General features: G+C 57.1%; 1 protein-coding gene across 5 annotated transcripts in view; it reads right to left on the minus strand.

Moving 5' to 3' along the window:
• Positions 1-21,589, minus strand: part of NFIC (nuclear factor I C) — a gene marked incomplete at its 5' end in the record, with an annotated part of 94,732 nt that overhangs the window by 60,943 nt on the left and 12,200 nt on the right. The window contains one exon of one of the 5 annotated variants that reach the window (XM_081092568.1): positions 3,406-3,563. The exons of 2 other annotated variants lie outside the window; for them this stretch is intronic. In XM_081092568.1, the coding sequence (XP_080948694.1) occupies positions 3,406-3,408 (3 nt within the window). Of the gene's footprint in view, positions 1-3,405; positions 3,783-21,589 lie in introns of those variants that run through there. 2 more of the 5 variants (XM_081092566.1, XM_081092562.1) reach the window with 2 other exon arrangements.

Genomic DNA, 21,589 nt, shown 5'->3' on the forward strand with positions numbered 1-21,589 from the left:
AACTGTCCCAGATACCGATGCACAGCCGTGTTGACAATCTGGAGCCAGCCACCGTGTGTCCACCTGTGGGGGGCCAGTGCGGCACTGCCAACGACGTGGGCACGGGCTGGAATGCTGCGCAGCTCCACAGAAGAACGAGGGGCTCCTTCATGGCCCAGGAAACAGCTGCGGAAAGTGGGGTCTGGACCAGACTCCTCCTCCCACGACACGCCAGGAACAGCCCCAGTCGTGATGGTCACAAATGCCCCAGACACTGCCCATTGTCTCCTCGGGGCAAAACTATCCCTGGTTGAGATCTTCTGTTGTAGACTCAGCCAGAAGACTCAAGACCTCATTTGGGATTTTTTAAAAAATAAGAATATACATGTATCCTTTATGGTATAAGATATAAATGTAACCTTTATGAGAACATACATGTGTCCTTTACAAGAATGTGTGTTTGTTCCACCTGCAATTCCTAAAATAAAGTTGGATGATAACAGGGCATCCCTGACTGGGGCCTGACCAGGGACGGGGTGATGAGGAAGGTTCCGTTTTTACTTTTGTACTCTCCTTAGAGGTTCATGAAAAAGTGAGTGGCATTCACGGAGTAGCTCCTGCGGGGATAACAGGAGCCGGGTGGTAACACCCCAGCTGCCACACCCCGAGAACAGAGGACACAGCAGGGAGCCGGGCCTGTGAATGGGGGGGTCCTGACCATGCCACTCCCCCTTGGCCATGGAGTGGGAGTGTCCATTTTGCAGATGAGAAACTGAGGCTCTAGAAGGGAACATTCAGGTCCTCAGTCATGAGAAGCAAAGGTGGGATATGACACTAGGGCTGGCCCTGTCACAGATACACACACATACAGACACACACAGCTTACCACACAGTCACAGATTCACACCGACGCACACAAACATGCCACACACACATAGATTTTCACATACACAGACTCATATACAGATAAACAGATCCAACAGGATACACACACACAGTCACACACAGAGACAACACACTGATTCACATGAAAGCAGCGCCACATAGACACACACACAGATCCACACAAATTACATGCACACACACAGACCCACACAAGTGTACACACACACACAACACACATACACTCTCCCATAATCACACACACCCAAACACAATGACACATGCTGACAAGCACACACACCTGCAACAGAATCCAGTATTCATACACAGGTACATGGACACACACACACGTGCACACAATGACACACACACCCCACATCCCTGTTCCTTCCTCCTGGCAGTCCCCTCTCCCACAAGTGAAGGTGCCTGTGAGCGCTCGTGTATTTGTGTCCCTCTGACAGTGTGGATGTGTGTGGTTGTGTGTGCAGAGTTCAGTGCAGGTGTGACCGTGACCAGGTGCCTCGTAAGGATGCGCCGTGGGTGTGCGCTTGTGGAGGTGCACACGGGAATGTGTCCCCCTGGGCACCTGGGGACGAGGGGATGAGGTGAGTGCGGTGCAGGGCAGACCAGGTAAGTGTGACTGCAGAGGAGTGCGCTGGGAGAGGGCTGCGTCTGAGAGCAGCTGCTGTAGGGAAGGGTGAGGATGAAGTGGAAGGGCTGAGGGTGGGGGGACTGGGGGGAGCATGGAACCCTGAGGGCTGTGTATGCACCCCTTTTCCTCCTCCTTCCCAAACAGCCCTTCCAACATGAGACGCGGGTCTAAAGTAAAAAGCAGAGATTTGGCCTGACCTCCGGGCTTTCATATTTAGAAAGTTATATGGGGGCCCTGGGCAGGGGTCTCCCTGGAGGGTGGAACCCCCACCCACCCCTGCCTGGCCCCCTGGCAAGTGCAGAGAGGCAGGAGGGGTGAGGGGGTCTACTTGGCCACACCCCTGGGACCGAACTAGCCCTTGCGCTTCTGTAACCAACCCTCCTCAGGACCTCCTCCGCAGTAGTGGGGGGACCCCCCACCACCCTGCTCCCCTCCCCAGTAGGCACAGCCCCTGGGGTGACTGTGTCCCCGAGCCACCTCGGCCTGAACCTCAAGCCCCAACTATCTAGGTCCATGCCAGTTGGGGATCCCGAGGCAGGGGGAATTGGAGGGGGTGGGGTGCGGGTGAGGTCAGGTAGACGAAGCACCCGGCCCCACCCAGCAGCCCCTGGTAGTTAAAAAGGAACTGGGGGGGGGGGGGCAGGGAGGAGAGTGTAGTGTAGACCCATCCCCAAGATAGACACTCAGCGCCAATCACCTGCACAGAGACACCCAACTGTCCCCATGGATGTGGCCACACGACACCGTTTCCCACTCACCACTCACCGACAACCCCCAGCTGTCACACGCACGGGGACACCCCGTAAGGTCACCCAGGGACATCGCTGCCCCCCGGGGGCACACGACGCAGCCACACAGCCTCACGGCACCATTCCACGGGGACACATGGCAAGTCGCCCAGTTACCCAAAGGCACACGCACACTGTCCAGAGCCGACAACGCTCTACCACACGCAACACAACACACCCAGCCACGTGGATGCGCAGACACATAAAGAAGAGGACCCGACGCTTGGGGACCCGGGGACCCACCGACAAGGAAGGGACCACCTCGCCGCGCAGACCCGCGAACGCACCCCCGGATTCCCGTGCTGATCTGTTTGGGAGCAGCGGAGCCCCAAACGCACCCCTGGAGTGCGGATGCCACCGCCACCGGCGGACCAGACACCGGAACCCTCAAGTGCAGGCACGGACGCTCGCCGGCCTGGGGCGCTCGGGCCGAGACCTGGTGACCCCTCCCAGCGGAGACCCACCGTGCGCGGCGGCCGGGCCGGGGTCGGCCTGTGGGCGGGGCTCGCGCTGCGCGAGGGCAGGCCCCGGGCTACCCCTGCGTGGCGCTAGGAGCAGCCGCCCGCCCGGCTCCAAGTTCAAGGCGCCCGGCGGCGGCCGAGGCGCGCTCTCCGCCCCTCTCCGCAGCGGCCATTTTCCGCTAGCTGGCGCGTCGCGCTTGCCGGGACTGGGGCACCCCGGGGGCTGCCGCAACCCCGGCCCCGACCCCATCCCGGCCCCGCTCCCCCGCGGGCTGCGAGCTACAGGGTCAGGCGCCCCAAGCCGCGCCCTCCCGTCTCCCACCGGGCCGGATAGGGGGCGGGGGTCCGGCCGGATTGGGGGGGACCCTCTCCCGGGAGCCCCGCCCTCCCCGCCGATACAGCGGCTCCCGCGAGGGCCCCCCCCACTCGGGATCCCCCGCTGCGCCCTGCTTGCCAGCTCCGCCCCCAGACGCGAGGGGGGGCGTCGGCGGGCGGGGGTCCTGGGTGGCGGGAGGGAGTGGGGGTCCCCGCATCGAGCCCTTCCTCGGGGCAGCCCCCCCAGACCTGACAACTTTCGCCCGGAGCCCACGCACCACCCCAAAAAACTCCCCGGGCGAAAACGAAAGTGGGGGCGGCGACGTACCATGGCGCTGCTGCGAGGAGGCGAGGCCGGCGCCGGAGCGAGCGCGCTCGGTCCCCGGCGAGGGGGGGCCGGAGGCGGCGGGAGGAGGCGGCGAGGGAGGGCGCGCGGGGGAGGGAGCGAGCGCGCGAGGGAGGGGGCGCGCCGTGCCCGCCCCCCGGGTTCTCAGGACCCTCCCCTCGGCCCGCCTCCCCCGGCCCCGCGCGCCGCTGGCTCTTCAGGCTGCTGGGCGCCCCGGCCCCGGCTGCGGCAGCTCCATCCCCCGCCGGCCCGCGCCAGGGGAGGCCGGGCGAGCGGCTGCGGCGGCGGGTCGTGGAGCCCCCGGCGGGCTCGCGCCGGACGGAGCGAAACCAGCTTCTCTGCGGCGCGCGCGCTCACACTCACACACACGCGCGCACACACACACGCACACACACACACACACACACACACGCACGCACGCCGACGGCTGGGGGCACTTGCGGCCGGGCCTCCTCGTCTCCGACTGTCGCCACGCACCCCGACGCGCGCAGACCAGCACACGGAGCGCGGGCAGCGGCTACAGACAGCCTGCGGGCGGCACCCAGACACACGGGGACCCGCGCGCACAGCCGATAGGGTGTCCAGGGTGCACACCTCTCGCAGGATGCCACCAGCACACTCACACTGACAGCCTGCGAGTGCCAGCCAGGTAGACACACGGGGACCCACATGCTCACAGCCTTGGGGTGTCACCTAGACATCCAGAGCCTTCAGGGTGTCATCAGGCACAGAGATGGGCAATCCTAGCAACATCCTCCAGACCTGGGCTGACCCGCACGCTGACCCCCAGGACCGCTGTCCGAGGCCAGCGCGCCAGCCACCCTGGCCCGTGAGAGGGCAGGTGTCCCGGATACACACAGTCACAAACACGCACAACGGCAGACGGGACAGATGGGGACACAGAGGCTCGGACACCGAGGGCGACAGACCTGGGGGCGGGGGTGCCCTGGGGGTCACGAGGGGCTTTCAGGCGGGACGGGGGGGGGCGGGAGCGCTCCGTAGGCGCAGGGGGGGCGGGCGCCCCCTCCCCGTCAGGATTCATGACGAAGTCCCCGCAGTGGGGGACGGGAGGGGCCGTGGAGGGTCGGCCTGGGCTGCCGCGGGCTGGGACGCGGTGCCGCAGCGCTCCACTCCCGCCCCCCCCCCCCGCGCTCTCCCGCAGTCCCCCCGCCTCTGGCAGCCGCAGAGGAGGCGCCGCCCTTCCCCCTCCCGGCTCTGCGTCTGGCGCAGCGGGGGGACGATGGGAGGGGATGCTCTCGGGCCTGGTGGGGTGGAGAAGATCCCATATCTTACTTGCGTCTGGGTTTCGTCCTGCCTGCGACCCCAGTTCCCTCCAGGAATTCAGGGACCCCTTTGGGGAAGCGGCTCCCAGCTCCCCCGTGGAGGATGCTAGGATTTAGGATGGGGGCAGGCAGCATCCCAGGAGAAGAAAACCAGACCCTTGGCCACCCTTCTGGAGCCGTGGCTGACGCTAGGGGCACTAGAAGTTGATTTTGGGGGTCTGTGTGCGAGGCTGGGCCCCCCGGGGGCCTGGGAAATCTCAGACAAATAGGGGTGACGGTAGCCCCGCCAACATAGTAGATGCTTAGTAAGTATAGGCTCCGTGTAGCCAGTTTCAACTCTCCAGGGGCATTCACTAGGCCCTAGTGACTAGGGGATGCGGAGGTTTTCTGTTTCATCTGCACATTCTTCTGCCCATTTTTCGGAAGAGAAAAGTGAGGCCCAGGGAGGGAAACTTACCCCGCCTCCCCCGCATCAGCCAGTACGTCAGAGGCCCAAGGAACCTAATCCTAACGCCTTCTTTAGGGCCCTCCGAAGTGGGAGTGGGGAGATTTGGAGGCGGCCTCCCCTCTCCCACACCTGAAGTCAACGGAAGCAATGTGGGTACCCCAGCTCTGGCTTTGGCGAGGGAAGGGTTAAGGGGATAGAGATCCTCTCTTCCTCAGCGCACCTCTAATCTGCTTCTGTTAATCCCCAGCTGGATGGGATCCTGGTCCCACCCCTGCCTAAGGGAATTAGGTACCTGGGAGGAGAGGGGAGGAGGGAGGCGTACATTGATAGTCAGGCGGGGATTGGGGTCCAGAGGGCATTAAGCAGGGGCACAGAAGCAGCCCTCCACCCACCATTTCCCCCAGGAGGCCGCCCCTGGGCCTGCAGGCAGAGTGTTAAGAGTCTACACAAGCCTGCTCGTTTAACCCTCACACCCCTATGAGTGGGCGCTGTCACCGTCATTCCCATTCCACAAAGGAGGACATGAGCTCAGCGGGGTTTAGACACCTGCCCCGGGCCACCTGGTAAGCGGTGATGGTCTGGAAGATGCTTTCCTGACAGTGGATCCCCTAATTTCAGCTCCTTTTGTGAGCTGTATAGACCGAGGATCTCCCAGATAGTCAAATCCTGGTTTCTTTTTGCCTAACACTTCTTCCCGCCCACATTTTACTATGAGCGGCAAGAAGAAACCAGGAAATCCCCCGCTGCTAAATACCCAAGTTCGTCACTTAGTTACAAGCTCTGCTTTCCTGATAACTGTGGGACACAGCTCGGCTAAACCTCTGCCCCTCTGGAGTCAGGACCGCCTCTCCTCCAAATGTGTTGGCCCACAGTCCGTCCCTTCTAGAACATTCCCAAAAGACAGACTGGTTAGCAAACATAGAAAATGTCCAGCTTTACAGACCAAAGAAATGATAATAAAAATAAGAACATATCATGTCCTGGCACTCATTAAAATACGTACAGCTTTGCCCTAGCCGGTTTGGCTCAGTGGATAGTGTGTTGTCAGCCTGCGAACTGAAGGGTCTGGGGTTTGATTCCCAGTCAAGGGCACATGATGGGGTTACAGGCTGGATCCCCAGTAGGGGGCGTGCAGGAGGCAGCTGATCAATGATTCTCTCTCATCATCGATGTTTCTATCTCTCTCTCCCTCCCCCTTCCTCTCTGAAATCAATAAAAATACATTTAAAAAATAGGTAAAGATTTAAAAATTAACAAAACCCAGTGCTGGCGAGAATGTAGTGAAACAGACATTTTCATAACTTGCTGGGAAGTAAATGTGTGTATGGATTAGGAAAGCCATTTGGCAAGAGGTCTAAGACAAGTTCAGACCATATGGTCCAAGTCCCAGGAGTCTATCCTGATCTTGGGGAAAGATATATATGTCCTTAAAGATCTCCATTGCCATATGCTTGTGAGAATTGCTATAAATCAGTGTTTCCCAGCCTTTCTTTCATTATTAGTCCCCCCAGAGCAGTTTTAGATATTTTTCCTAATCACTTCTTATGAAATTTTAGTACCACTGATATACTTCATATTAATTTACATACTGTACATATATCTGTGTTTTGTACATTAAAAGAGTAAGATTTTTCACCTTACAAGAACAAATTTTTGCCCCAGTTGAGAATGAATGCTATGAATAATGGTATGGCCTTCTGATGGAATATGATACAGTCCTTTAAAAAGACTCAGGTTCCACCCGGTCAGCTTGACTCAGGGGTTGAGTGTCGACCTATGAACCAGGGCGTCATGGTTGGACTCCCAGTCAGGGCACGTGCCCGGCTTGCTGGCTCCATCCTTAGTACGGGGTGTGCAGGAGGTAGCTGATCAATGCTTCTCTCTCATCATTGATGTTTCTATCTCCCTTTCCCTTCCTCTCTCTGAAATCAATAAAAATATATTTAAAAATAAACAAATAAATAAAAAGAATGAAGTTCCAAATAAGAAAAAAGACAGCTACTTAAGAGGAAAGTGTGCAAAAAGCATGAACAGGCATAGTGTGAACAATGAAACACGGGGGTCAACACGTGCATGGAGAGAGGTCCAACCCCTTTAGGGATCAAGCGGATGCACGACCAGGTCACAATGAGGCCTCGTCTCACCCCTATATCATTGCCCCAAATTTAAAACGTCCACCAATACCAGATGTTGGACAGGCTGTCAACACGCAGGCCTCTTCCACATGGCAACCACTCTGGGAAACAGACGAATACTAAACACCGAACATTCATGTATCACACAACATAGCCTGTGTCTCCCAGACACAGAGCCACAAGAAACCCGTGCTTGTTGTCCCAGGAAACATGCCCCATAATGTTCAGCACTATACTGTGAAGGAGAGGAAAACGCCGAGAGAATGGAGAAATGCATTGTGGGAAATTCACCCCAGGGCCTATTGATCAGCAGCCACAGTGGTGCTCTCAGCTATAGGCAAATAGTGTGGCTGGATTTAGCAACAGAACATCAAGTGGAACAAGAAGTTCCCAAATATTCCACATAGCACGATGCCCTCTTTGTAAAGTTATAGTAACTAAAGCGAAGCAACATTTTTTGGGGGGAAATACATGTTAGAGAGACAATTATTTTCAAGCAAGGAAAGGATAAATTCCAGTTTCAGGAGGATGGTTAACTTTGGGGTACAGGTTATTGCTAAAGTTCTGTTTATCCTGGTGGTGTTGAGTTTTAGGGTATTTATTCTATTAGCAAACCTTTACATTTACTAACAAAAGGAACAATGGTGAAAGCAAGTCCTGAGTCAGACTGGGATTACACTCATTCTAGCATCGAAAGCCCAATAAATAGTTAAATCGTCAACTCAGAATGAGAACTGTGCTGGGAGTAGACTGTCAGCTCCATGATGGGGTGTGGTGGGGAGGAGTCGGTCTTGTTCACAGCTGAATCCCGGACACAGAAAACAGTGCCTGGTACAGAGCAGGTGCTCAATAAAAATTTGTGGCATTAATGAAAGTCTCAGAGAGACCAAAGGGCTTGTAAATCCCATTTTAAAAGAATCATATATGTATATATATTAAATATACATATTATATATATGTAAAATGTATATGTATGAAATATGATACATTTAATATGTACATATATAAATGTATGCTATTAAATAAGTATTATGTTATGCATGATATATTCATATATAAATACATGTATGTTAGATATGCAACATATATAAATATAATTATTATATTTAATTATAATATTATATATAACACTAGAGGCCTGGTGCACAAAGCTCATGCACGGTAGGATCCCTAGGCCTGGCAGGTGATCAGGGACCATCAGGGCTTCCTCCCCTGGCTGCCCTCAGGGGCCTTACTTCATTCTGTGCCACCCCCTGGTGGTCAGTGCACGTCATAGCGAGGGATCCAACTCCTGGTCTCCCGGTCAAACTCCTGAGGGGACACTTTGCATATTAGCCTTTTATATAGAGAGATAATTTCATAATTATTATGTTTATATGTTAAAATATAAATATACATATTTAAAGGAATCATACACACACATATACATCAGGCTTCCTTAACCACAGCACTGACATGAACTGATCTTCAAGATGCTTTGTTGCCCAGCTGGCATGGCTCAGTGGTTGAGCATCAACCTATGAATCATGAGATCATGGTTCAATTCCCAGGCAGGGTACATGCCTGGGTTGGGGCTCGATCCCCAGTGTGGGGCATGCAGGAAGTAGCAGATTGATGCTTCTCCCTCATCATTGATGTTTCTCTCTTTCTCTCTCCCTGTCCCTTCCTCTCTGAAATCAATTTTTTTTTTTTAAAGATGCTTTGTTTTGGAGGGGGTAAAAAAGAAAACCCAAATTACTGAGTTATAAAGATATGCTTCCAACATTTATATAAGAAGAACACAAACAAAGTCACACAATACAAAGTGGCAGATATCTAGCCCCATTTTGCAGATGGGGCGACTGAGGCCCAGAGTTACTAACTACCCAGAGTTACTCACTCCTCTACTCTGCGTTTGTAGCACCCAAGCAGACACAGATAGTAAGTAAAGGGATGGGCGTGGCTGTGTCCATCACATTCTTTCGCGTCTGGCTTCTTCCGCTCGGCATAATTATTTTGCGGTTCACCCACGTTGTTGCGTGTCCCAATAGTGCATGCCCTTTTATGGCTGCTTAGCACCTACACTAAGTGCATTTATGTAAAAGTCTTTGCATGGCCATAGCCCTTCATTCCTCTTGGGTAAAGACCTGGGAGTAGAAGGTTGGATCCCAGGGTGGTAGGTATGTGTTTAACTTTTTAAGAACCTGTCAGACTGTTTTCCAAGGTGGTTGCACCATTTGACACGCCTACCAGGAGAGACAGGGAGTTCCAGCTGCCCCACTTCCGGTGGCTGAGGCTGAACAAACAGAGGGACGGATGCCTCCTCTGGCTGAGCGAAGGGAAGAGTGCCAATCCAATCGGATGGGGGAGGGGGCAGTGCGGGAGGCACCGTGGGGGTAAATCCAGCAGGGGCCGGATTCTGTGGATTTGCTGGCCACGCCCCCCCAGGCCCAGGAGAAAGGAGGGGCTGCAGGTTTGGGCGGGGCCACCACACCTGGATTCTAACCAGGGGTTGTCACTTCCGGTCTTGGCAGGGATGGCCAATTCCAGGGCTTGCTCCCGGGAGCCCATAGCTGAGTTGCAAGTGTGGAACTTCAGGTTGGCCTACGAGATCTCGGCATCTGTCCAGTGGGGGCAGTCGGCCCGTGGTCGACTACTTGAATCTTTGTCACTCGATACAAGGATTCAGCTTTCAGGAATGGGGAGAGTGGCCCAAGGCGCAGACAGGAGCCGCCTGGCCCGAGTTCGAATCCCAGCAGTGTGACCCTGGGCAAATCACCTGAACTCTTTAAGCCTCAGTTTGCCATCTGCAATACAGGGGAATCACAGTAGTCATAGCGAGGATTAAGTCAGTTATTTGCAAAGTGCCTAGAATAGGACCCATCACCCAGTAATGACAGAGAAATGTTTGTTACATTAAAAACAAAAAACCCCACCCAGGTGGAGAAGTGAGGCTGTTCACCAAGCTCTGCCTCGGCCACTAGGAAACCCTGAGTGCCCGACGGGTGGGGCTGCGGAGACTCCACATGTGGGGAGTAGGCGGGCTTCCAAGAGTCGTCAATGATGTGGGAGAAATGCAGGCTGATGCGATGGTTACAGGGGAAATACAGCTGGTGACTTCAGTACCACCAATAACGAACATTTAACAAGAGCAGCAAGCACACCTGGACCTAGCTCCTTTTGTGCCCGGCACTCTTCAAAGTAATTCAGGATGATATATGGCGACAGGAGAAGATTTGACTTTGGGTGGTGGTCAAACGGAGCAATATACAGATCTTTTTAAAAAATTTTTGTATTGATTGAATTGAGAGAGGCAGGGGGGAGACATCAATTTGTTGATCCACTTATTTTTGCATTCATTGGTTTCTTCTTGTATGTGCCCAGACCGGGGATCAAACCTGCAACCTTGGCATAGCAGGATAACGCTCTAACCAATTGAGCTATCAGGCCAGGGCAATATACAGATCTTGTAACTTAGAAACCCACACCTGAAACCTATATGTTCATGTTGACCAATGTCACCCCCCCCCCCCAAATTTAATAAGTTTAAAAAAACACAAAGTAGCTCAGGGCTTGAAGTTTTTCTGTAAAAAGCCTCAGAGTTCATATTTTAGCTTTGCCAGCCAGATGGTCTCTGTCCCATCTGTTCAGCTCTGCCCTTGTAGCTTAAAAGCCAAAAGATACCAGAAATGGCATGTCAACAAATGGGCCCTGTGCCAATAAAACTTTATTTAATTTCACATAATTTTTGCATGTCACAAAATATTATTCTTTTGGATTTCTTCCAACCATTTCACAATGTAAAAACAATCCTTAGCTCACATGCTGAACAAAAACTCCAGCCCCTGTAACACAGTTTGCTGAGCCTTACGTTAACCCATTGCCACAGCTCCACATGAAAGGTATTGCCACCATGTCCATTTTCAGATAAGGAAGCTGAAGCACAGAGAGGTTAAGGGGGTTGCCTAAGGTCACACAGCCAGTATATGGTAAGCCTGGGATTTGACCCTGGGCAGCCTGTTCACAAGGCCCATCTTTTTAACCCCTGACGGCCCCACCTTCTAGCTATCAGCTATAAAAAAGGGCAGGGGAAAAAAAAGGGGGGGGGGAGGGGAGTTGGGAGGCATGGACAAGAAGGAAAGAGGCCAAAATTGCAACAATGGTATTGGCTGATTTTTTTTCCTTTTCAGTGTTTCTGCAGAGGGTATTAGTATCATTGTGGTCGAGTGAGGAGGGTCTGACTTCCCAACAGAAGTCACTGTCCCCACCTTCCCAGAACTTTCTCAGCCTTCAGATGTCCCCTCAGCAAAGCATCATTACTCCTTGAATTCTCTGGAGCCTGGGAGGTAAGCAGCAGCAGGTATCATTATGCCCACTTTACAGATGAGGCAATTGAGGCCGCAGCAGCCCTGGGGCCGTAATAAAAGCTTACATCGTGCAGGCAGCCATTTGGGGCTATTGTCCCATTTGATGGACACAAGCCCTCGAGGCAGGCCAGGGAATGCTTATTAGCTTGTTTGATAGACAAGGCATGGCTCAGGCCCAGAGAGGGAAATGACTTGCCCAGGGCCACACAGTGAGTCTGACCAGGTCGGCTGGGGTCCTGTCCCCAAGGGTCTGTCTCCAGGGGTAGGGGCCAGACCTCCATCATCCCATTCCTTACCTCCTTACCTTGTATCCTTCCCCTCCCCAAGGCTTTTGGATTGGCCCTGGCGCAAACTAGATCCCCAGGGCCTAAGAGAGGGTGAGGCAAGTGAGACACTTATTGTGTGTGTGTGTGTGGGGGGGGGGGGTGCAACATTTAAGGAAGGGGGCTGTGCCAATAACTCAGTCATCAAGATAACTAATGTTTGGCTTTTGTTGTTGTTGTTGTTAATCCTCACCCGAGGATATTTTTCCCATTGATTTTTGATTTTTTTTTTTTTTTTTTTTTTTTTTAGAGAGAGTGGAAGGGAGGGAGGGGGAGAGAGAGAGAGATTGATTGGTTGCCTCCTGAATGCACCCGACAGGGGCCAGGGATTGAACCTGCAACCCAGGTACCCCAGGTACATACTTGACTGGGAATCGAACCTGCGACCCTTTAGTGCGCGGGCCAACGCTCTAACCGTTGAGCAACGCCAGCCAGGGCAAGATAACTTATCTTTTAAAGAACGCAAATGAACGCAGAACATCCACAAGGAACACAATATCATGTTTAAATAAAGGCATGATCAGGATTACTGAATTTTCCTTTGGCCTTAGGCTCCATCCTGGCTCACATGGACCCTGCAGGTCCAGGGGGATGGAAGACCAGATCCAAGGTGGTCTGGGAGGATGCTGAGATTGATGGGAAGGGCTTCCCAGCAGAGGGAACAGTCTATGAAAAGGTCTGCAAGCAGCAAAGCTGCTGAGAAACTGTGGGGAGAGGGGCTGCAGCTACCGCCAGGGGGCCTTGAAGGCTGTGCTTGGTGTCCTTCCAAGAGGCCACCCCTTTTCTGCAAAATGCAGGGATACTAGTGGACGATGAACCTCTCCATCCTTCCTTCCCGCCATCCCACTCCCAGCTGCTCTAGCTGAGAGGCCAGAAGAGAGCCTGCCTAGTCTTGGCTCAATACCTTCTTCCTGCCAACAACAAACTCTCTCTCTCTCTCTCTCTCTCTCTCTCTCTCTCTCTCTCTCTCTCTCCTCCCTCTCTCTCTCTCATTCTGTTGGGGGGGGGGGAGGGGAGAAACAACAAAAGCCCTCTCCCTCTTTCTCCACCCGCTGCTGGGAGGAATGTGTCATGGCAGCAGGCCCAGGTCTCCGCCTTCCCCACGTTGTCCTCTGCCAAGCGTTACACGTGGCCAAACCTGAGAACCTTGCGAGAGTGGCACCCCCCCCCCCCCCCCCGGGCACGGAGACATGGAGGAGCTCCCTGCCTCAGTTTCCCTTGTGGGGGGCAGCAGATCTGCTCCAGGGACCTCTGGTCCTTTCCAGGGCTCAGCTCACCACCCCACCCACTCGGCCTGAGGCCATCTGTTTGTTCATCATGGAAAACCTCAGCGCTGGGGTTTCCTTGGCAGAGAGATCCTGGAGCTGATGGCAGGGCTGCCGGGTCTGAAATGCACGAGGAGAGGGCTGGCCTACGCCTCATTGGCTCCTGCTGAGCCAAGGTGGGCTTCTGGGCTGGGAGGGTGCTGAGACCCCTACACACATCTGCTCACATCCACACGGATCCGTCTCCTCATTTCCCCCAGGAACCGGGCCGACACGTTGGTGCTGGCCAGACCTGAGGCCCAGCCAACCACTCAGCGAGGCCTGGCCAGGCCGTGGAACCTGCCCGCAAACTCAAGCAAGGCCACCGCCTCATTTGCTCCCTTTCTAATTCAGAAAGAGGAGCGTGTGGACATGTCAGTGGCTGTCGGCGTGACAAGGCGGCGGAGGGCGGCTGGAGGTGACAGAAAAGTAAAGCGAGGAGAGAGGGGAGAAGTGTGGGCCAGGGTAGGGGTGCAATTTTAAGGAGCTGAGACCTGAAGTGGTGACTGAGGAGTCATGTGGGTCTTTGGGGGAACAGTGTTCCAGAGGGAACCAGCATATGCAAAGGCCCTGGGGCGAGAACAGGCCTGCCGTGTTGGAGGAACGTTGAGGAGGCCCAGGTGGCTGGAGCAGAGTGAGTGAGGAGAGAGCAGGGAGGTGAGGGCAGGGGGGCGGGGTGTGTGGCAATAGGTCGTGCATACAGGGCCTTCTGGACCACAAGGAGGTCTGTGGGCAGGAGTGGGGGTAGGGGTGGGGTAAGGGTGGGGGGGTAGGACCTGACTTCCGTGCTCACAGGTGCCCTCCAGCCACTGTGGAGAGGACAGACTGGGGCAAGGATGTGACCCAGGGGACCAGGACTGGGGGGACCACACAGGTCCAGGAGAGCGATAACAGGGGCTGGGTCAGGTGAAGGCTGTGTAGCGACTATGCGCCAACCACCTTGCTGGACCCTTTGCCTTCACATCAGTTCCCCGAACAGGTATTGTCATTCCCCAGCTGATGGAGGAGGAGATTGTGGCCCAGAGAGAGGGAAGGGACCTTGTCCCAAGCCCCACAGTCTTTAGGTGGCACACCACATCTCCCCCTGCCCAAAGCCTCCAGGGCGCCCCACGGCCTTTGATAAAACCCACTTTCCGCCCTGTGGCCCACGGGCCCTGACGAACTGCCCCCTCTCCACCCTGCTCTCACGCCTTCCCTTGCTCACTCTGCTCCGGCCACACGGGCCTCCTTGCCCTTCCTGCAGCACACGAGGGCCAGTCCTGCCCCAGGGCCTTTGCATAGGCTGTGCCCTCTGCTTTCCCTCCGAAGTGGCTTTTCCTCACATCAGCGTCACAGCCTCCATGAATGTTTAATGAATGACTTACGGAACTTTTACATATACTACTGCTCTAATAAGGCACTAACGGCTCAAGGGCACACATCTGAACAGGGAGCTCCCTCAAACCAACCCTTAGCGTCCCCATATTAGAAAGTACCAGCAGAGGATCTTCTCTAAGGGACCAAGAATGCTGGATTTGGGGGACCTAAGGCACCCACCCTCCACACTTTCATTGGGCCAATGAGTTTCACCTGGAGGTGGGGCCTGACTGACTAGGGCAGTGGTTCTCAACCTTCTGGCCCTTTAAATACAGTTCCTCATGCTGCGACCCAACCATAACATTATTTTCGTTGCTACTTCATACCTGTCATGTTGCTACTGTTATGAATCGTCATGTAAATATCTGATATGCAGGATGGTCTTAGGCGACCCCTGGGAAAGGGTCGTTCGCCCGCCCAAGGGGTCGCGACCCACAGGTTGAGAACCGCGGGGCTAGGCCCTTCTCATTGACCAGGACAAACCTAGCTGTGTCTTAACCGGTCACGCAGCAAAGTCTCTGACTGGGCCCTTCTTCTCCAGCGGCCACCCCCAGGCCTGGGGTTCCACCTTTTGTCCTGGTGCCCAGTTCTGAGTTGCTTTCTCTTTCCTGGCGGTGCCCACGGGGCTGAGGTGGTGGCAGTGCCCAGGCATGCCGCCCTCGAATGTTGCAACTGTGGCATGCCCTGGGCTCCTTCTGCCAGTTCCTGGAACCCTGGGATGGCTGGGGGTGGACAGCCCACCCCTCCCCACGTGGGCTCAGAGTCGTGCGCAGTGAGGGAGGCTAGGGCAGGGCCGGCTCCACCCCAAGTGCTCTGTGCCCTAGCGAGTCTGTGCCCCTCTCTGAGCCTTCGTTCTCTCCTCTGCTAAAGGGGGACTTCCACCTGCTGCAGTGGATGTTAACTCGGCCATAGAGCAGGGGCTCTGCCCCAGGGGAACCGGATGACATCTCTGGGAGAGTGTTCCAGGGGGAACCAGCATATGCAAAGGCCCTGGGGCAAGAACAGGCCGTTGGAGGAACAGTGGTTTTCACACTGGGGTGCTCCTGGCCTTGAGTGGGTGGGGCCAGGGATGCTGCTCACACAGAGTGTCCAGGACAGTCCCCACCGAGAGTGACCCGGGCCCCAACGTTAGCAGTGCCAAGGGAGAGAGAGTGCATAGAGGCCTAGCCATTTCGGAAACTGGAGGACGTTGTGTGCCAGCAAGGGGCTGCCTGGTCATTATTCTTTCTCAGCAAGCTTTTCTCGGCCTGCTGTCACGGGCCAGCCCCTTCTAGGGCGAGCTTCATTTATCCCCATGACAGCTTGGGGAGGTGGGGACAGTGAAAGCACGACAGGTATACTGTGCACCTACTGTGCGCCAGGCACCACCCACGCCTCCTCTCCATGTGAGTCCATTGCACAACCAGGACATGGCCATCTCTCCTCGCTCCCTTTCACAGATGTGTAAACTGACGCCTGTGCTGCTGGTCACACACTGAGCCCAAGGCCAGCTCCGGCTCCCTCCGCCCCAATGCCCAGCCCTACCGTGGCTCTCTGTCCTCTGCCCAGTGACCACTACAGGCTGCCCTGGTTTGACAAGAGTGCACAGTAGGTGATACTCCTGCGGTTCGCTCCCCAACACTTGCCTGAGACCAAGAGTCCAAGTGTCAAGACTGTTCACCCACCCAGAGGCCGTCCCAGTGGCCACAACCAGGGTCTGTTCTCGGGCAGACCAGGCTCTGGCGGCTGTTAAATGCCGTGGCAGCCCTGCCTGGGGTGTAATACAGACTCACTGGTATCATAATGGGTATATCAATAGCCTACATCGAGGAGAGCTGCTGGGTGCCCGGCCCTGTGCCAAGTCTTTTACACGCGAAACGCATGGATCCTCAGAGCTGACTGTGGGTGGTGGTGGGGGCACGAATGCCCCATTTTACAGATGGGGAAACTGAGGCCCAGAAAGGTATGTGTCTCTTCCAGGACTCCATGGCCTTGTGTAACATGCATGTTCCCGGGCATCTTGGTGGGACCCCGCCCCATGCCTAGAGGCTGCTGCCTGTGTTTCTGCCAAGTTGGGTCCCCCAGCATCTCACCCCAACCGCCCCGGGAAAGGGGGATGTACGGCTGTTGCTATGCCCAGGGCTTATCCGGGCTCCTCCCTAAAGAGCTGGGAGGAGAAGCAAAACAGCAAGACACCTGGTAGCACTTCCCAGGCGTGGTGATCTGGGGAGCAGGAGACTCACTCAGTCTTTCTCCCCGCTGTGGGCACATCTCACGCCCTTGAAAATGGACCTGAGCCAAGAGCGGGCGAGTGATGACCCTTTTGGGGGAGACAGGGCAGTGCGGCTTGGGGAGCTGCAGCCACTGGCACGGGGGCAGCAGGACCCCAGGCTTTTGGGGGAGCTGGTGCCCTTCAATCCTTTGAACTTCTCCAGGGGTCGTGGCTGGGGAGCTGGGCTGGGCTGAGCTGCAGTCCTGGCTTTGTCACTTGCTGTGTGACTTGGGCAGAGGTCTGGAGGGGGGACTGAGCTTGGCACGTTCGAGGACAGCGAGGCCGTGGAGTGAGGTGGCCAGAGCCAAGCCCAGACTGCACGGGATGACGGGGAGGCCTCCGCCCAGCCCCTTGCCTGGCGGGCCTGGCGCGAGCGCCTGGGTGTGGACGCGCCCCACCTGGAACTCAGGAGCCTGCCCACACACGCCGGCCCCAGGGCCAGCCTCCCGAGTCCCGCTCCCATCTCTCTGGGGTCTCTCCCTTCAGATGGAGAAACTGAGGCCCAAGGGTGCCAGGACCTCACAGGGGGCAGCTGCTGACAGATAGAGGCGCGGGGACACCGCCTTCACGTCCCCATTAAGGCCCCTCGGCGCTTCCCAGGTAGGCTGTCTCCCACTGACGTCTGAGCCTCTGTCCCCATCTGTCCCACATGCGCCCCTGCCTGGCGGGGGTCGCTGCGGGGGAGAAGGGACATCTCATTTTGTGCAGGAATGGGGAGGTGGCGTTGTGACTGCCGCCCCGCAGAGCCCGCCCAGGCCTCCTTCCCGACGCCCCCAAGGCCCTGGCAGTCAGGCCTCTGGAGGTTCCAGCCCCAGCTCTGCGCGTCCTGACCATGTGGCCTGGCCAGGCAGCAGCCTCGCCTGTGTCTCCTCCCACCCATGGACGGGCACAGTCCTACGTGCCTGTGGCTGTCATTATCTGCCGACCGCGCCACTGGCTGAAGGAGAGTCCCCACAGCCCACCTCACATGCCCCCAAATCCACTTCCAGGCCAGGGCTGGGGTCATTTCCGTGTACACCCCGAGGGCAGACCCCCCCCCCCCCCGGCCCGCTGCTCTGAAGTCCTGCTGAACTGGAGGTTCCTTTCCCTTCTCCAGTTTGGGGGACAACTCCTGCTTCTCTCCATCTGAAAAAGGTCGCTTCTTGACCTTTGCCCTTTGCCTTTTGATCTTTGGGCAAAGGGCAGGTAGCAAGCAGGCTGCCAGCCAAGTGGCAGAAGGGGACCTGGCGATGGTCACCAGCAGCTCATGGACCCATCCAGGAGGATGTGCCACTGCAGGGGGACAGAGGGAGGGGGCAGAGGGAGGGGGCAGAGGGAGGGGGCAGAGGGAGGGGGGCAGAGGGAGGGGGCAGAGGGAGGGGGCAGAGGGAGGGGGGCAGAGGGAGGGGGCAGAGGGAGGGGGGCAGAGGGAGGGGGCAGAGGGAGGGGGCAGAGGGAGGGGGGCAGAGGGAGGGGGCAGAGGGAGGGGGGCAGAGGGAGGGGGGCAGAGGGTGGGGGCAGAGGGTGGGGGCAGAGGGTGGGGGGGCAGAGGGAGGGGGCGGGTGTTCACTCCTTGGGGGCGGGAACCTCGGGTGAAAGATTGAAACCCTCTGCTCCTGTGAGCCAGGGTGGGGGGTGGGGAGGGGGTGGCTGGTACCCAAGGTGGGTGGGTAACGGCAGGAAGTCGGTTACAGAGGGAGGGAGTCGTTGGCACTGCGATTTCCGGCTGTGCTGCCACTGCCGGGTTATGCAAAGGGGTGGCAGGTTGGGGAGGGCGGGCACCCCGACTCGGCTGCCCACCCGAGTCCTGTCTGACCGAGGAGGGAAATGAAAGTTCAGAGCAGGGTGGCCACTCGCTCGAGGCAGCCAGGTGGGGATTTGAATCCTGGCCCATGGGGACTGGACGCCCTCGCCCCATTTCTCCGTCTGCCCCAGAAGCCCCTCCCTGGGCACCATGGGGGTGGAGAGGTGGGAGGCAGCCAACTTGGTTTCTGGACTCCCTGCCCTGCCCCTGATACACCATGTGAACCCAGCCTCAGCTTGTTCATTTGTGCAATGGGGTTATTTATTTACTTCTCTTTTAGCTCTGCTTTTCTCTTATTTAGTGCCAATGCCCATTCTAAATGCTTTGTACAGATGAACGAGCGTAGTCTTCTCAGAGACCCCGGAGGAAGAGGGCACACTAGCACGATCCCTACTGTACAGACAGGGAAACTGAGGCAGGCGCGGCGAAGTGGCTGCGATGGCACAGCTGGTAGAGGAGGAGCTGGGACTTGAACCAGGGCTCCCTGAGACTTAGATGAGGGAGAAGGTACGCCTTGTCCTCTGGAACCTTGATGAAAGCCACCAGGGTCACAGTATCTGGGGGGCGTCCTGGGCTAACCTGTGCCCCGGTGCCTGTGTGTGTGTGTGTGTGTGTGTGTGTGCACGCGCGCGGGGGGGGTGGGCACCAACACCTCTCAGGCACCAACCCACGTTAACTGAGCACTTACTATATGCCACGCTCTTTCCTTGTGTGGCCTTCTCAACAACTTGGAAGGTGGGGCCACCAGGGCCCCCATTTTCTGGAGGAGGAAACTGAAGTGCCGGGTGGGGAGGTGATATTCCAGGGGTCAGAGTGGGGCCAGAGCCTGACTGTGGTGCCCTCAGCTGGGCCTAAGCTCCCATCTCTAAGACATGCTCCAGCCGCCATGCGCAGCCCCAGGCCCCTTCCACCAGCTGGACCTGTGGATCCTCATGGAGAGGGAAGGGTGGCCAGGGCCCAGGGGGTAGGGAGGGTTGAGCTGCAGACCCCCCTCCTCAAAGATGCCCGGCTCCAAGCGCCCCACCCCTAGCGCCGTGAACAGGGCGATTAAGGAATGACAGACGAGGGGAAGCCTGTGAGAACTAAACAAACACAGGGAGAGGTCGGTTTATATAATCTCTAGGACAGCGTGTCCTCCTGAGCCAGGATTAGGCGCTGGCGCTTCCCAGGCAGCCCTGGGGGTGGGGGCGGGCACCCCACTCCTGGTCGGCCCTGCCTTGTCCTGCCAGGTGCCTGCCTTAGCCGTCTCCCTCCTGAGGCACAGCCTGCCCGGACCCCTGTTTGGGGAGATGGGAGTGAGGGTGGGTGGGTGCAGCCGGAAGGGTGCCAGTGCCGCCAGGGGAGGGGTGTGGGGACCAGGAGCCTCGACACCCGGCAGATCCACTCCCGGACTCTGCCTGCTCCACCGGCTCCTGGCGTTTGACAAACCAGAGACCTCGCTTTCTCCCCTGGGAGCAGGGCCACGCGCTTGGAGCGCGGTACTCAACTGGCACTAAATAGGTGCGCACCTCGGAAGGCCTCAGACCTGGGCTGTGGGCTCCCCACACTGCTGAGGGGGTGTCCACAACAGTCAATCATCAGCTCTCAGCACCATTTCCGCTGTCCTTGCCCTGCGAGCCTCCCGGACACGTGCTGTTGCTGTTTGTTGTCTGTCTGTCTGCCTGGGAGGCCAGCCCCACAGGATGTGTATCTTTGTTTTATTCCGCGCGGCACCGGCCCCGCCAGCACCTGGGACAGGACCGGGCGGAGGCGCCCTGTGCCTGCTTTGGGAACGGAATGGCGAAGCCGCTCAGGCCCGTGCTCTGTGCTCAGAGCGTCGGTATCACATCTGAGCCTCACAAAACCAGGAAGGGGGTTTCATGGCTCAGAAGGGGGTTGGGGGTCCCCTTCTTCAGGCAACTCTGGAAACAAAGCGACAGAACTGAGATTCGAGCCCAGCCTCCTCGGTGTCCAGGCTCCTGACCGAATTGCTGCCTTGTTCCTCCTGGACACGCTCTGGGACCGATGGCGAGGACACACGTGGGACAGACAACCGGGTGCGGAGGGGGTTCAGCCTGGAAGCACACCAGGCCGTGCACGCTTGTCCCCAGCGGCCGGGCTGGAGACCCCGCCTGACACCCGCCCCCACCCCCACCCCCACCCCGAGGATGCACTGCAGCCGGGGCTGGCGGAGTTCTTTTCCGGTGCGGATTACTCAGCGCGGGATCTGGGAGAAAGGTCACGGCCTCCGCCAGCAGCCCAGCTGGACCAGACCAGGGCGTGGCGGGAACTCCCCCATCTCCCGGCCGGCCTCCTGCCCGATGCCCCTTTCCGGTGTCTGGTGGCCCCAGAGGCAGAAAAGAGGCAGCAGAGGCTTCCTCACCCCAGATATGCCCAGCCCGTCCCACAGGGGCCCCCGTGTGGCCCGCCCACTCCCCACTCAGGCCCATCTGAGCCACCTGGCCTCCGCCTGCAGAACCCGGGCCCTCTGACCGTGACAGGATCCAACCGGCAGCTTCTCCTGGGGACCCCCTCTGCCCATGGCTGGCACAGACCCACGGAGCGTGGGCACGCACTGGCCACGCAGGCAGTTTCCCAGGCCCTTTCAACCTCCATCTTCTGCTCTCCCTCCATTCTATTCCTTGGTCTCCCACGGGCGCCGACCAGGCACTTGACATGTGTCAACCTCGCCCAGGATGACTTGGGGACACGCTTCCCTTCCCCCAGCCTCAGTTTCCCCCCGCCAGACGGAGGCTGTCAGAATGCCGACCTCACAGACAGCACCCAGGGGGCAATGTGTTTACAATAATCCAATGGACGCACGGAGAAAGGCGAGAGCCCGGGGATGCACCTGAGCACCTGTGGAGGGACCACACGAGCTGGTGGAGAAAAGACGGTGGTTCTGTCAACACGCTCGTTTCAAACGGGCTCCCTGACTGCATCACCTGGGAGGCCGAT

Source organism: Myotis nattereri (genome assembly GCF_964212035.1).
Source record: "Myotis nattereri genome assembly, chromosome: 5".
Lineage (NCBI taxonomy): Eukaryota > Metazoa > Chordata > Mammalia > Chiroptera > Vespertilionidae > Myotis > Myotis nattereri.